Genomic DNA, 12,522 nt, shown 5'->3' with positions numbered 1-12,522 from the left:
CAGCACATGTGCATCTCCAAGAAAAATAACATTTTGTGATAAACTACATTGGAGAAGCATCAAGGTGTGTGTGTGTGTGTGTGTGTGTGTGTGTGTGTGTGTGTGTGTGTGTGTGTGTGTGTGTGTGTGTGTGTGTGCGCGCGCGCGCGCGCATGTGTTGGGGGGGTCTGGTGTTAAAAACTAGTTGGTCATGCCTGCAGATTTTTTGCTTGTTTCTTGTTGACATGTGAATGCACCCATGGGACCTGGTGACGTCACAAATCCTCAGCTGCATAAACACACCAAACATTTTCGTTAAAATTGATTTTTAAATAGCCATGTCTTGCATTTACTTTGATCTGCATAAAAAGATTTGTCGCGCGCTCCTTTAATTACATTAATTCCAGTGATCTGACATGTCACATCAAATTAAACATTTTTTGGCAGCCCTGCCTTGACTTTCACTGCTTCTCTCTTGTCCCGATTCACCCCTGGCTATCCGCTCATTTATAAACAAAGCTAATCAGCATCAGTTTTTTTTTTTTTACTCCCCAGGCTTTTGGAGCCAGTCACCCCATCAGGCCCCTTCGGATAATTCAGAGAAAAGACTGACATGGCTGTGAAAATAGATGTTGACGGGGAGCTGCTCCTCTGGAACCTGGGGCAGGGTTTGACTTCTCAGCATGTGTGGATGGATCCAGATCTGATGGGAGGACTGGGGAGGGGGTGTTTCTCTCAAGGCAGTGTGCTGAACACATTCAGCAGGGAGTTCAGCTTGCAATGGAAAGTCACCCAAAGGACCCAGTGTGTCTCTTTATCCACAGAGGAGGAGAGAAAATGCACAGATTTCTTAATGTGTGACTCACACTGTGGATGGATGCGAGTGGGAGATGAGCTGCGTTCAGGTGTGCAGCGCCGTCCAGTGAATCATGGCTGTGCTCCATGTATTTTATGTCCTGTAACTTCACCTAATGTACCAATCCAACCACACTGCCTCCAATAATAACAAAAACCTCCCAACAGAGACCTTAAGCATCCGTTCAGTAGAGATGTACTTATGTAGTGGCATCAATCAGGCTGTCACTCAGCATTTATGCCGTTTAATTTGTTCTCATTAGTTATTAGGCGGTACCTTGCTGGGGAATAAACAGAGTAGCTGCTGCCACACAGTGGATAATTAACCTCATCACATCCCGTCATTCATCAGAACCTCCCTCCCATTTCCTCTACAACCGTTAACACACACACACACACAAGACAGACTGCAAAAAAACAACACCACATACATTACAAAATATACTTTTTTTTTTATATAGTATGATAACAAAGCACTTTTTCATGGCACTTTGTGATCACCGTTAAGCCTCCGAGGAAGGACAAACGTGACATTGAACAAGTTCGACAAGCAAACATTCAGAAGGACCATCGTACAAAGAAACAATTACACGATGCGGCGCGTGAACAAATACAGCTTCGGTACAGTCCAGATGACAACATCAAGCATTTCGGGGGAGAGACACTTCGTGCTTGGGAGTGCCGTGCTGCAGCTCTGTGTGGGAGCTGCTGAAGCAAAGACTCGGAAACAGTAAAAAAAAATAATCCCTCTGTATGAAAGCACAATCACAAATGCACAGATCTTTGGATGAAGTCACTAGTCCTGAATTGAATGCACAGACAAACACACAGTGGGTGAGAACCCTCAAAACGTTGGCTTTATTCTATCTAACAGCAGTACAGATGTGAACAGACGGGATCATTTTTAGCTACAATCTGACTTGTGGGACTGAAGTCCACGTCTCAAACACACTAGAATGTCAAAGAATAAAGATGATGACTATAAGGCCAAAAGGGGGGGATCGATTCAGTTCACAGCCTGGCAAAACTAGGATGAGACAAACAGGGAGCAGCATGGCAAAATACTATATCCACTTCACCTGATGCATGGCTGGTTCGTAAAAAACTGACAGTTCTTAGAGCGGAACAATCAATCTGCTCTTCTTCCTGTTCCTGCAGATGGATATAGCATTTCAGATTTTCACTCTTGGATTTTACGTTCAGACGACCATCACCATAACGACCACAAACATTTCTACGCATGACATAAAAGATTTAAATTCACATTTCAGGTAGGGGATGGCAGCCAATCCTGGCTCACTTTCATTCAGGCAAAAGCTCAGCCGAGATCACATTAGAGGCCGACTCCTCAGGGTTTGGTGCTGGGATTGGCCTTTCATAAGAATTTTTTTTTTTTCCCCCTCAATGCCTCGCTCGATCCCCCCCCCTCCCCTCACTCCATCCATCCTTCGTTATCTGTACGTGTGTCTCTCTCTCTCTCTCTGCCAGGCGATCGGCATCGGCTACACGAGGGGACAGCAGCCAGACTTTTGCTTCTGAGAGTCGATGTAGTCGTGGATCTGGAACTTGGGATCATTTGGCTGCTGTGTGGCTCTGTGCTTCAGATCCCTGACAGGAGGAGAGGGAGAGAAATGCAGAAAGTTAGAAACAGAGGGGGTGGATGTGTGGGATGGAGGACAGATAGGGCGAGCAAATCAAGAATATGAATAAGGGAGAGAAACAAAATGAGAAGAAGCACAGAGTGTGATTAATATGCTGCGGCATCATATCATTTCATGTAACTTCCACTTCAAGCTGCTGCCACATTACAACAAATCACCTACGTCAGCACCACATAAATGCACTTTTTTATAAAAAGGCAACCAGAACACAGAAACATTTGGAATTTTAACATTGATCAAACTTTTAGTAGGCTGTTTTAATGAATCTCTTCTCACTGTTTACTTTGTCTGTTGGTACGTGTCACTCACGCTCCATTACACACTGGAAAGTGGAATAAAGAGGTGCTGGAAAATCCCTCACTACCTCATCCACGGCAGCCATCCTGTTTCCATAGTTTCATCGCCATTGGGCTGCTCCATTACAATATGTGCAATGTACAAATTGTGTTTTTCTTCTATGTACATTTCACTTCTGGTCGTGTAACAAATTGCCCCTTTGGGCAAGTAACGTTTACCTTACTTACCGCAGCTCTGGGAACAGACTATCCAAACACCATTTTCAGACACTATTTTCCACATTTGATCATAACAGGTGTGAAACGAATGAGCTTAAGTCAACAACAGAGGTAATGTAGATCCACGGGGGAATCTCGGGCACACAGAGTCCCATCACAACAAGACGGCGAGAGAAAACGGCAAATTAGCTAAAAACCATTGGAGCGTGTGAGACGGAGGCTTCAGTGTCTCAAAAGAAGTCTGTGTTAAAGAATAGAATCAGAATGCACAGCGCAGAGGGGAAGACCAGAGCAAAGCAGATTATAACACACTTCTGTAATCTCAAACCTGACTGTTAAGATGCTGCATTTTCTTCAGTAGTGAAATGAACTTAAGTGTGAAACGTGTGCTTTGGTAAACATCTGTAGCTGAATAGTGAAATGAGACGAGGACGTTCCGTGTGTTCTCCGAGGAAATTCTATTTCTTTTCTTTTTATAATTATATATGAATATTGTGCTTTTTTAATTTGGAGGTGCGTGAGATGCATCAGCTCTGCAGCTCACTGTCAAGTATTTATCTTTACTGGAGAAACAGCTATGAGCTCTTGATCACAAGACAAATTTTGAGCTGTAATGTACATAGTATAAACACACATCTGCGCTCAACAGGGTGTGTTCACTCTTAAAACGAGTCTCACGAGCAAAGAGGATTAAGCAAGTATGTTTAGTATTATTATTAAGTATGTTTATTTATTCAGCTACCATCCTGAACGTCTGGTAAACCTGTAATACAAGGAATACCAAAAATGTATCGGTTTGTTTTGAAATGTCTAAATGACAGGAAATCCTTCTCATAGTCGAGTTGCAAACAGACAATTGACTATTAATATGTGAATGCTCACAGTCTGCTTCAACAGTTTCGATAAGTGCAAAACGATGCAAATCTTGGATGTGTTGGAGGACATTTATGTGTTTATTATCAACATCTTCTTGCCTTTTACAATTTTTGTGTTCACTGGGAATAAATACACTTTATTCTGGAATCTATATATTTCCTTTATTATTCTCTCTTGTATTTTTCATTTTAAATATCACAGTGTATGTCTTTCATTTATATTTTTCATTACTGTATCGAGTCAGCTGTTCCCGACCTTGCTTGTTTTGCATCAATCTCATCTTAAATATCTGTTGAATATCTCTTGAAAGCTCTTCACCTATATTTGACTCCTTTCACATGATCCACTCAATCAAAAGATTCAGAGTCGGTTTCAGACTTACTTTGCTATGGCGTGAAAAGCCAGCTCCACATTGACTCCCGTCTTTGCGCTGGTCTCCATAAAAGGAACTCCGTACTCCTGAGATGGAAAGGCATTAGAAGAGCACAGAGCGTCAGCAGATTACAGTCAAATCACCGGAAAGCATCCTCCTTTACCTTCGCCAGCTTCTCGCCTTCCTCCGTCTTCACCACCCTCTCTGCAGCCATGTCTGACTGTATGAAATCACAGAGAAAAGAGAGCAGGGGTGAAGGGTCAAACATTAACCACTCCATTAGCCACAGAGACGCACAGCTATGTCAGCCAACGTGCCCTCTCATCTGGCTGCGCTGCGCTGCCGCAGACTGATGAGACGTCGGAAACTCCGCCTCCAGCAGCCGAGGAGCGCTGCCGCCAGACGCGCTGCTCTCGCAGATGCATCATGTGAGCCGCGGCTTTGTGACATCTCCGGCCCTGGAGGCAAGCGAGTCCTCTGTGAGCCACCAGAGGGAGCTTAGAAATTATCATCCTCCACTGCCGGTTGCAATGAGACATGAACATTGCTCTTTTCACCACCAGCAGCATTATGCAGAAAAGGCTTCACCCACTGGGAGCTTCATGCAAATGAACATCAGCGGGTGACGCGCTGTTGTGATTGTATCTTTACCCCGTCATAATACCGGGAAAAAATGAGAGGCTCCTCATAAGCAATAGTTGTGTTTTCATGTGCGTTTATTAAACTCATATATCTGCATGGGCACCCAAACATGATTAAGTCTATGATTCACTTGTAAATGTTAAAGGAAGCGAGTGAGAGTAGATAGACTCCTTCATGTATTGAGGCATGTTCTGGCTTTCAAGCATTTTCATGCCTGTGTGAGTGTGATAAGAGTGTGTTATAATTGTGCAAAAGGACCAGTTATCCTCCTGATCTTTTTATGCAACGCAAAAAGGAAGCTACGCTCACCTTGTTGCCGAGCAACATGATGACCACATCCTTCTGGGCATACTCGTGTATTTCAGTCAGCCAAGCCTTCAAAAAGTAGAAAAGATGGACAGATAGAGGAGGAGGAGAGATCATGAACCAAACAAATAGCCACACTTGAGGACTGTTTTCCCTCCTCTCCCGGGCTGCGTATTATTACCATCCTCCGATCAATCACGCCGACACTGAGTCACACTCATCCTTGAGCACTTTTATTACTTTTCATTACTGAAACTAGGGACCATGTAGCCAAGCAAATGATAACATCGCGTCGTTTCTACAGAGATCTGCGGGGAAATGTTCCAGGCCTCCGCAGCGCGTTTCATGTACAATAAATATTCAGAGTAATGCTCAGCTCACGGGGATTCAGGAGCAGGAAGAGAAAATTAAGAGAGAGAGAGAGAAAGAGACCAAGTGGAGAGGAAGACGGTGAAAGAGAAAAAGAAAGTAACGTGAGAAAGTCTTACCCTGATATTGTCAAACGATGGCTTGCTGGTGATATCGTAAAGCAGAAGTAAGGCTGTAAAGGGAGACAAGAGAGCACTTTGGTTTCACCTTGATTGTTGCCATCTTGAACACGCGTCCTCTCTACACGCCACATATTTGACCCAGGTTGCTCCAGCTCCTACACTTAGCCTTCACACACACACACACACACAACACACACACACACACACACACACACTGAGCATGAGGAAGTTAAATATACGAGGTTAAGGTTACCCTGGGCATCTCTGTAGTAGGCGTGCGTCACGCTGCGGAATCTCTCTTGGCCAGCTGTATCCCAGATCTGTGCACCAAACCACATAATTACACGGCAGCCAACAAGGAGAAAACATCCTCAACCGTCCTCACAGCAAAGTCCAACGGGCTGACGAGGAAAGCGGGAATGTCAAATTATACCGCACTTCAAAGCTGAGACGCATTTATTTTGTTGAGTTGTGGTTTTGCTTACACCACAATCGATTGTTTACGTTTTCCAACGTATAATAAACTAAGCTGCGAGAGATTAATTCAGTTAAAATCTTGCGGCGGAAATCTTTCAACCAACATCTGATGGTTCAGTTAGTTATTCCACTCAACATTTAGTTCTGTTGGGTTGATCTCTAAGCTGGTTACCCCACTGAAAAGAAGATTCTCCATAATACTGTCACTGAAAGCCCAATAATAAACAAACGAGCATATGTAGTCAGAATCTGCTTTATTCACTAAACAAACAGGAAACAAACATTCAAAGACTTGGATTCGGTTCAGTTAGAACTAGTCTGATAAACTACTATCAGAAACACAAGCACATGGTAAATCAAACAAAAAAAGCAACACAAGATATCATGAGGATCTATAAATCTAAATAAATATCTATCTAAAAGGAAAAATAAATTGCTAAACAAATAAAACCAACCCAACGGACCCTCACCCAAACATGTGACTCCGAGCTGCCACCCGATCGCCTGAGCTACGCTATAAAGCCAAAGTGAAGCAACACATTTGGAACAACATCATGTTCATGTAACGTGTCAACTTTGTCATATATAATAAAACAGTCCACCAGAAAGCCACTCCAGCTAAACTGACTTTTTGACCTTAAATCTGGTTACGGGGAAGAATGATCAAGTTCCTGTGAGGCAGCCAGTTTGAACCCGTGTGAAAAACTCACATTTCCTGTATTTTCCCTCTGCAGGACAGTCCGGACTGTTTTCGGCGCGTCTATTTCGAAATCAAGTCGCAGGATTTTATCAACATGCAGAGGCTCGTTTGAAACGAGGAAAACTGAGGATTTACTCAACCTCACAGAGGAATCCTATTTTGTCACCTCCCACTCAGCGGTGAATGAACAGGTGATGATGGCTGCTAGGTCTGCGTCTGAGACTAACCCTGCAGAGCCCCTCGTACCGTAAACAACAACAAACCACTTCAGTTTGAAACGTAATGGAAACATAGGCAGACACATTTAAGGCATTTGGGTTTAGAGCTTCAATGCAACCCCTGTTTTTAGCATGTTTAAATAACAGCCGACAAAAGAAAATATAAGATCCATTTGGAGATTAACAGTATATGTCATCTAACAGACGTGAAGAGAAAAGGTGCGCCTTCTCACCTGGAGTTTGACTTTCAGGTTGTCGACATCCACCACTTTATTCTACAGAGACGAGAAGAACCGTGAGAGACAACTCACCATATGCTTCAGAGACTGGAGTGCTGTGAAAATGGCACAGAAATGAATGACGAACATCACAGCAGAGCAAAAAAAAATAAATCAGCATGTGGCACAAGAAACAAGGCAACTAAAAGTGGCTTTGGATGCTGGCAGAGAATGTAATTTGCAACACCCACACAACAACAAGGTCCTGGGATTAGACTTAATTACACAACAGTGAGAAAGACGACTGGCAGCATAACAACTGACTCCCCCGTTAATTTCCTGCAGCCCTGTAGGGGTGCCCTCTGATTTCCTGTTAGGCAAAGATACGTCGAAAATAATTTAGGCACACCAGCTGAAAAGAAAAAAGAAAAAGACAAAATGTTGCCTCCCTGGCCTGAACTGAAAGGTTAAATCCAAAACAACCTGAGGGTTTATGAGAGGTGGAAATAAAGGTTGATCTACCATGCAGGGTTTCTTAACACACACCACCAGGTGCAAAAGTGTTTCCAACATATTGCTTTAGAACTTTGGGAATTTGTTGTGTTACTGCTCCCAAGAGCAACAAGAGGGGTCAAATGTATTCTTTCCACGTTCACATTGAAAATATACTGTCTGTAAAAACAAGACTTGTTAAATCAAGAATGATTTTGTGACGATCTGAACTGTTTAGTAAGACCAGGCAGAAGTGGATTATGTACAGGTCATTAGATGTTCATGTGGTTCGTCACCTTTGCAAATACATTGCAACGCTGCACATTGAAAACCACCAGAGTCAGGCAGAGGCTGAGACGAAGGAAGTGTGACTCAAATGCACTTCCTTAACCCGTCCATAACTTCATACCACTGACAGGTCTTCTTCACAAACAGTCCTTGCAGACTCACAAACGTGCACACGCTTAAAGCTATGCCGAGGAGGACAAAAAACAACAACATACACACACACACACACACAAAAACATGTGATGCAAAACAAAGAAATAAAACCTCTGCAGCACGTGCACAGCTGTCACTGCTGGAGCTGCAACCTGCTGAATCTTCTGCTTTGGCAGAATGGACATGGTTCAACCCCTGCATTAGTTGCCATGGGTTTCCATTTTTTCCCCCCCAATTATGACGCGAGAGGAGCCTGCATGCTGAGTAACTGCTACAAGGAAGCACGCTGAAAATAGACCGGCCATGTTACAAGCTGCCACAACAGCCTGCCTGCCTATCCATGCACGAAGGACAACCTCAGCATATTGACTCAACTGTTTATCTCAGATTACTGTGTTACTAAGCAGCTTTTTCTTCTTTTTCGTGGACACACGTCAAACTAAAATTGCTTACGTTATCTACCATTCTCCTGAGTGGATATCACCACACCGAAGTCCTCGCGGTCCTTTCATAGATGCGAGCGCAAACCTGTGTCGCTCTTCCTTTCAATGCATTTTATGAATGGGATTCTGGCCAAAGCACTTGCTGCTCGCACTTGAGTGAGGCGAAGGTTCGCGCTAGTGAATAGACGGCGTCCATATATCTGTCAGACATCCATTATGTTGCCTCATGTCTCCACTGTCCTCCAAAGATGATAATACATCACTTTGGCTAATGCAACACAATTTCCTGCACAAACCTCGCTCCCCTTTCTGACTTGCCATTAGTGTGCGAGAGTGTTCTGCTTTGATTGGAGGAAGACAGGAGGTCGGGGGTGGGGGGTGGGGAGGGAAGGGGGGAGGCAGACCATTTGGTCCAAGCAGCCTATTTCCTTCAGAAGACTAAGATATATACAGTACAGTAGATATCTGCTTGAAGCTCGGTAGCAGTGTGTGTGTGTGTGTGTGTGTGTGTGTGTGTGTGTGTGTGTGTGTGTGTGTGTGTGTGTGTGTGTGTGTGTGTGTGGGGTAAGCAGAAGAGCTCGTCTGTCAGCAGGGCGACTCCTCCAGGACCCAGGCTGAGCCGCAGCCAATCGTTCCAGGAGACAGGGACGTGGGCAGGCATCTGCCGAGACATTTATGAGGCCGTCCACGACGCCCAGCAGCACAAGTGGTCTGTGAACTTGAGGGATTGGTGTGAGGATTTGTACTGTGCCATCATCGCAGACTGATGAAGTGTTCCGAGTGGAATTAAGGTGATAATTGGGTCGATGTCATTCTGACGAATGCGTCTCCTGTTGTTGTGTAAATATCATTAAGTTGTTTTTCAAAGTGAAATATTTCCCCGGTAATATCGCACAAGCAGCACATCAATAATGGTCTCATACAGAAAATAATTATCATCATAATGACTCGGTCAGCAAGCGCAAGACTGGTCTTCAATTTCTTTCTCACCCTAAAGTCTATTCCAACGGTGGCTATAAAGTTGCCTCCAAGAAATGCCCCATCCTTAAAGCGCACCAAGACGCACGTCTTCCCCACGGCCGAGTCTCCCAGCAGCATCACCTAGAGCGAGTCCATCAGCAGAGAAGAACAACAAGTTACAGCTGATCAAACACATCAATGACTTAGAATATCAACAGACCACTGAAGAGGAAATGAAAGCCATCAGATGACCTGCATGTTTCAATCGAATGGCCATATTGTTCAGCATGTCATTTTGGTGAAGGCGTTATTAGTTAGTATGTCAGCTCGAGTCAAACAGAGGCTCAGAGAGTGTTGTGATCCACTGTTGACTTAGCTGCCACCAGCATATGCCACTGCCAGCACTGGAGAAAGGGATTCAGGATGTTTGCAGCCAACTCTGTAATTTCACCATCTTGCTTCACCAGCATGCATCCTTCTCCAAAACTAATCAATATAATTACAACAACAGGATGTGCAATTATACAATCTATTCAGCAGCGTGTGATGAAAATATTAGATGCTATTTGCACAGCCCTGGTTGCTTCACAGAGCCACAGCAGAACATACACATGCTGTTTTGATTGAGGTAATTTTCTAATCACTCTGCAATGTAACTTTTCCTGCTGTCTGTTAAAAGGTGTGCCTGGGCAGCTTCAGTGCACAATCAGAGGAAGAACCTGTAATGAGCAACAAGTAGGTCCACCCATGGTACATATTTGGATCACAAAGGGCGGACAAAAAAAGATTTACAGGATCGTTAGAAACTTGAAAATCAAACCACCTCAGACGATGACTGGTATTCTGCTCTGTTGGTGTACACAGAGCAAACACAGCTTCTTTAACAAGCAGGATGAATAAAGACGCACTGAGCGGCTGCTAGTTAAAGGTTTCCACTTCAGATTACCAGAGCTGCACGTGTGAAGAGTCAAGATTTGTGTTTGTACACCAATATGTCAGAGTACAGTAACAATGCACACCTGTTCCACCAAGCAGCAGAACAAAGAAGAAGAAGAAATAAAACACGCATGTCAAGACGCAAATACACACCTTGAAGGCAATGTCATAATATTCGTTAATAGAAGCGCATCTTTCCAACACATATTTTGACGTGCCGTTTTTAGTCTGCTTGTCCGACAACGATGTCTTCCTTGAGGACATCGCAATGCCAAGAAGAGGGGCGAAAGGGCTGAGGAGTCAAAACCACAGTTATCTCCCGATACGTGTCCAAGAAATGCGCGCACAGATCTCCGTGCACTCAGTCCCAGTCTCCGTCAGCCTCCAGCTTCTCCGCTCGCATGCTGCGTGTGGCCACAAAATGATCACCGGGAGGAGGAAGAAAAGAAAAAAAACAAAAAAAAAACACCGCACCTTACTGTCTCCCTGCCAGGAGCGACGATCACAAACTTGACCAACAACCAGCGGCGGCGTCTACATCCAGCAGTAATGAGAAACAGGCGGAAACATTTCTGTGGTTGTGCGTCGCGACGCGTCCGGGCGGCGTGGGCAGACGGCCGGAGTGAGTGTGTGCGCAGAGCGCGGGGCTTTCGGGTATTTCTGCAGGGGTCAAAACCCGCCGATGGCTGACTCATCTGCCACAGGTGGTGCTCGATCCCTGGGAGGGTCAGAGGGGAGTCACCCGGGCAGGAAGACCACTTCAAATGTAGTTCATGCTATTGTGGTGAATAATTAAACGCAGGAAGTGTCTCTAATAAATCTGAAACCGCTGCGTAAAGGTGGCGTCAGATCAAAACCTTCCAATCCACCAGAGATTTAATCAGGGCCTCACAGAAATGTTCCCAAAAGTCATCTTATGGGATCGCAATTTTCTTCCCTCTCAACCTTCTTCAATCGTCAGGGTCTCTTTTGTCGAGGTGATTCTATAAATAACCCCAATCCTTTCACTTGATTAGCATGTCGTAAATGTCTTGGATTCACAGACTCCCGATCAAGTCTGACAGTCAGTGTGTTGCTGCAGTGTTTGTCTCCCTCTAGTGTCCAGGCCTCCGGGACGCGCGTCTCCTCTCCGCTGTCTGTGCACACTAATGACACACGGTCAGAGATCAGTCAGGTTATATAACTGACATGCAATCACATGAACTCATCACTCCCCGTCGGTGGAGTCCTGCTGCAGGCAGCATCTCGCCCTGCGGCCTGGACACGTTGACAGCACATTTATTTGTACATGGAGCTGACTGAGTGGCTGATTTAATCCAGAGCAGGGGTCAAAGGGATGCAGCAACCGTTAACAAGGTGAGTCAATTTGACATTTTAAACGATGTGAGCTCCTGTGTGGGTCACAACAGTGTACAAAATGAACTCCCACATATGCTGTGCGTCCTGTATCACCCGCTTTACTCTTGTGGGTGCAGAGAAAGGACCCCATGTGCACGGGTATAGAACATGCAAACTCTACATCAATATGGCCCCCAGCCCAACCCAGACAGAGAGATTCTCAATGTCAGGCCAAACTGCTGACCACTACACAACTATGTGACCTTTAATGGATTCCAGCCAACTGATTTTAACTAGTGAAATAGCAGGTATAAAAAAGTCCCCAGGTGGAAAAACACAGAGGGAACAAGAAGGCCTCCCACATCCGAGGAACATGAGATAATTATCCATCCCATATATAATTTATCTACCACTCAAAATACGAGAAGTATCTGTGTGTATTGTCCCACTTGACCTCGACAAAGAATTTCCACCCTTGTAAATACTGAATTATCACCTTGTATGCATTTATGGGACTTTATTTTGATATCTTATATGGGCTTTTTTTCTTTTTACTGTAGTTTATTTTTTGTGCAGGTTGTGACTCTTGAATTATACGCTA

The 12,522-nt window shown here is 44.4% G+C and overlaps 1 protein-coding gene across 1 annotated transcript; it reads right to left on the bottom strand.

Moving 5' to 3' along the window:
* Positions 1-1,054: 1,054 nt before the first annotated feature.
* Positions 1,055-11,175, bottom strand: LOC308124674 (ras-related protein Rab-37). The gene is made up of 10 exons (XM_080487864.1): positions 11,058-11,175; positions 10,737-10,875; positions 9,678-9,788; positions 7,327-7,368; positions 5,952-6,018; positions 5,696-5,748; positions 5,211-5,276; positions 4,423-4,479; positions 4,269-4,345; positions 1,055-2,442 (listed from the first exon to the last, which is right to left on the bottom strand). Exons 2-10 carry the CDS (start codon positions 10,845-10,847, stop codon positions 2,337-2,339), a joined length of 690 nt encoding a protein of 229 aa, XP_080343990.1. The 5' UTR covers positions 10,848-10,875; positions 11,058-11,175; the 3' UTR covers positions 1,055-2,336.
* Between the last annotated feature and the right edge of the window lie 1,347 nt (positions 11,176-12,522).

This window comes from Lipophrys pholis, assembly GCF_963383615.2.
Source record: "Lipophrys pholis genome assembly, chromosome: 19".
NCBI classification, from domain to species: domain Eukaryota; kingdom Metazoa; phylum Chordata; class Actinopteri; order Blenniiformes; family Blenniidae; genus Lipophrys; species Lipophrys pholis.
Note: the sequence above shows the minus strand (reverse complement) of the source record. Positions and strands in the feature narration are given on the sequence as shown.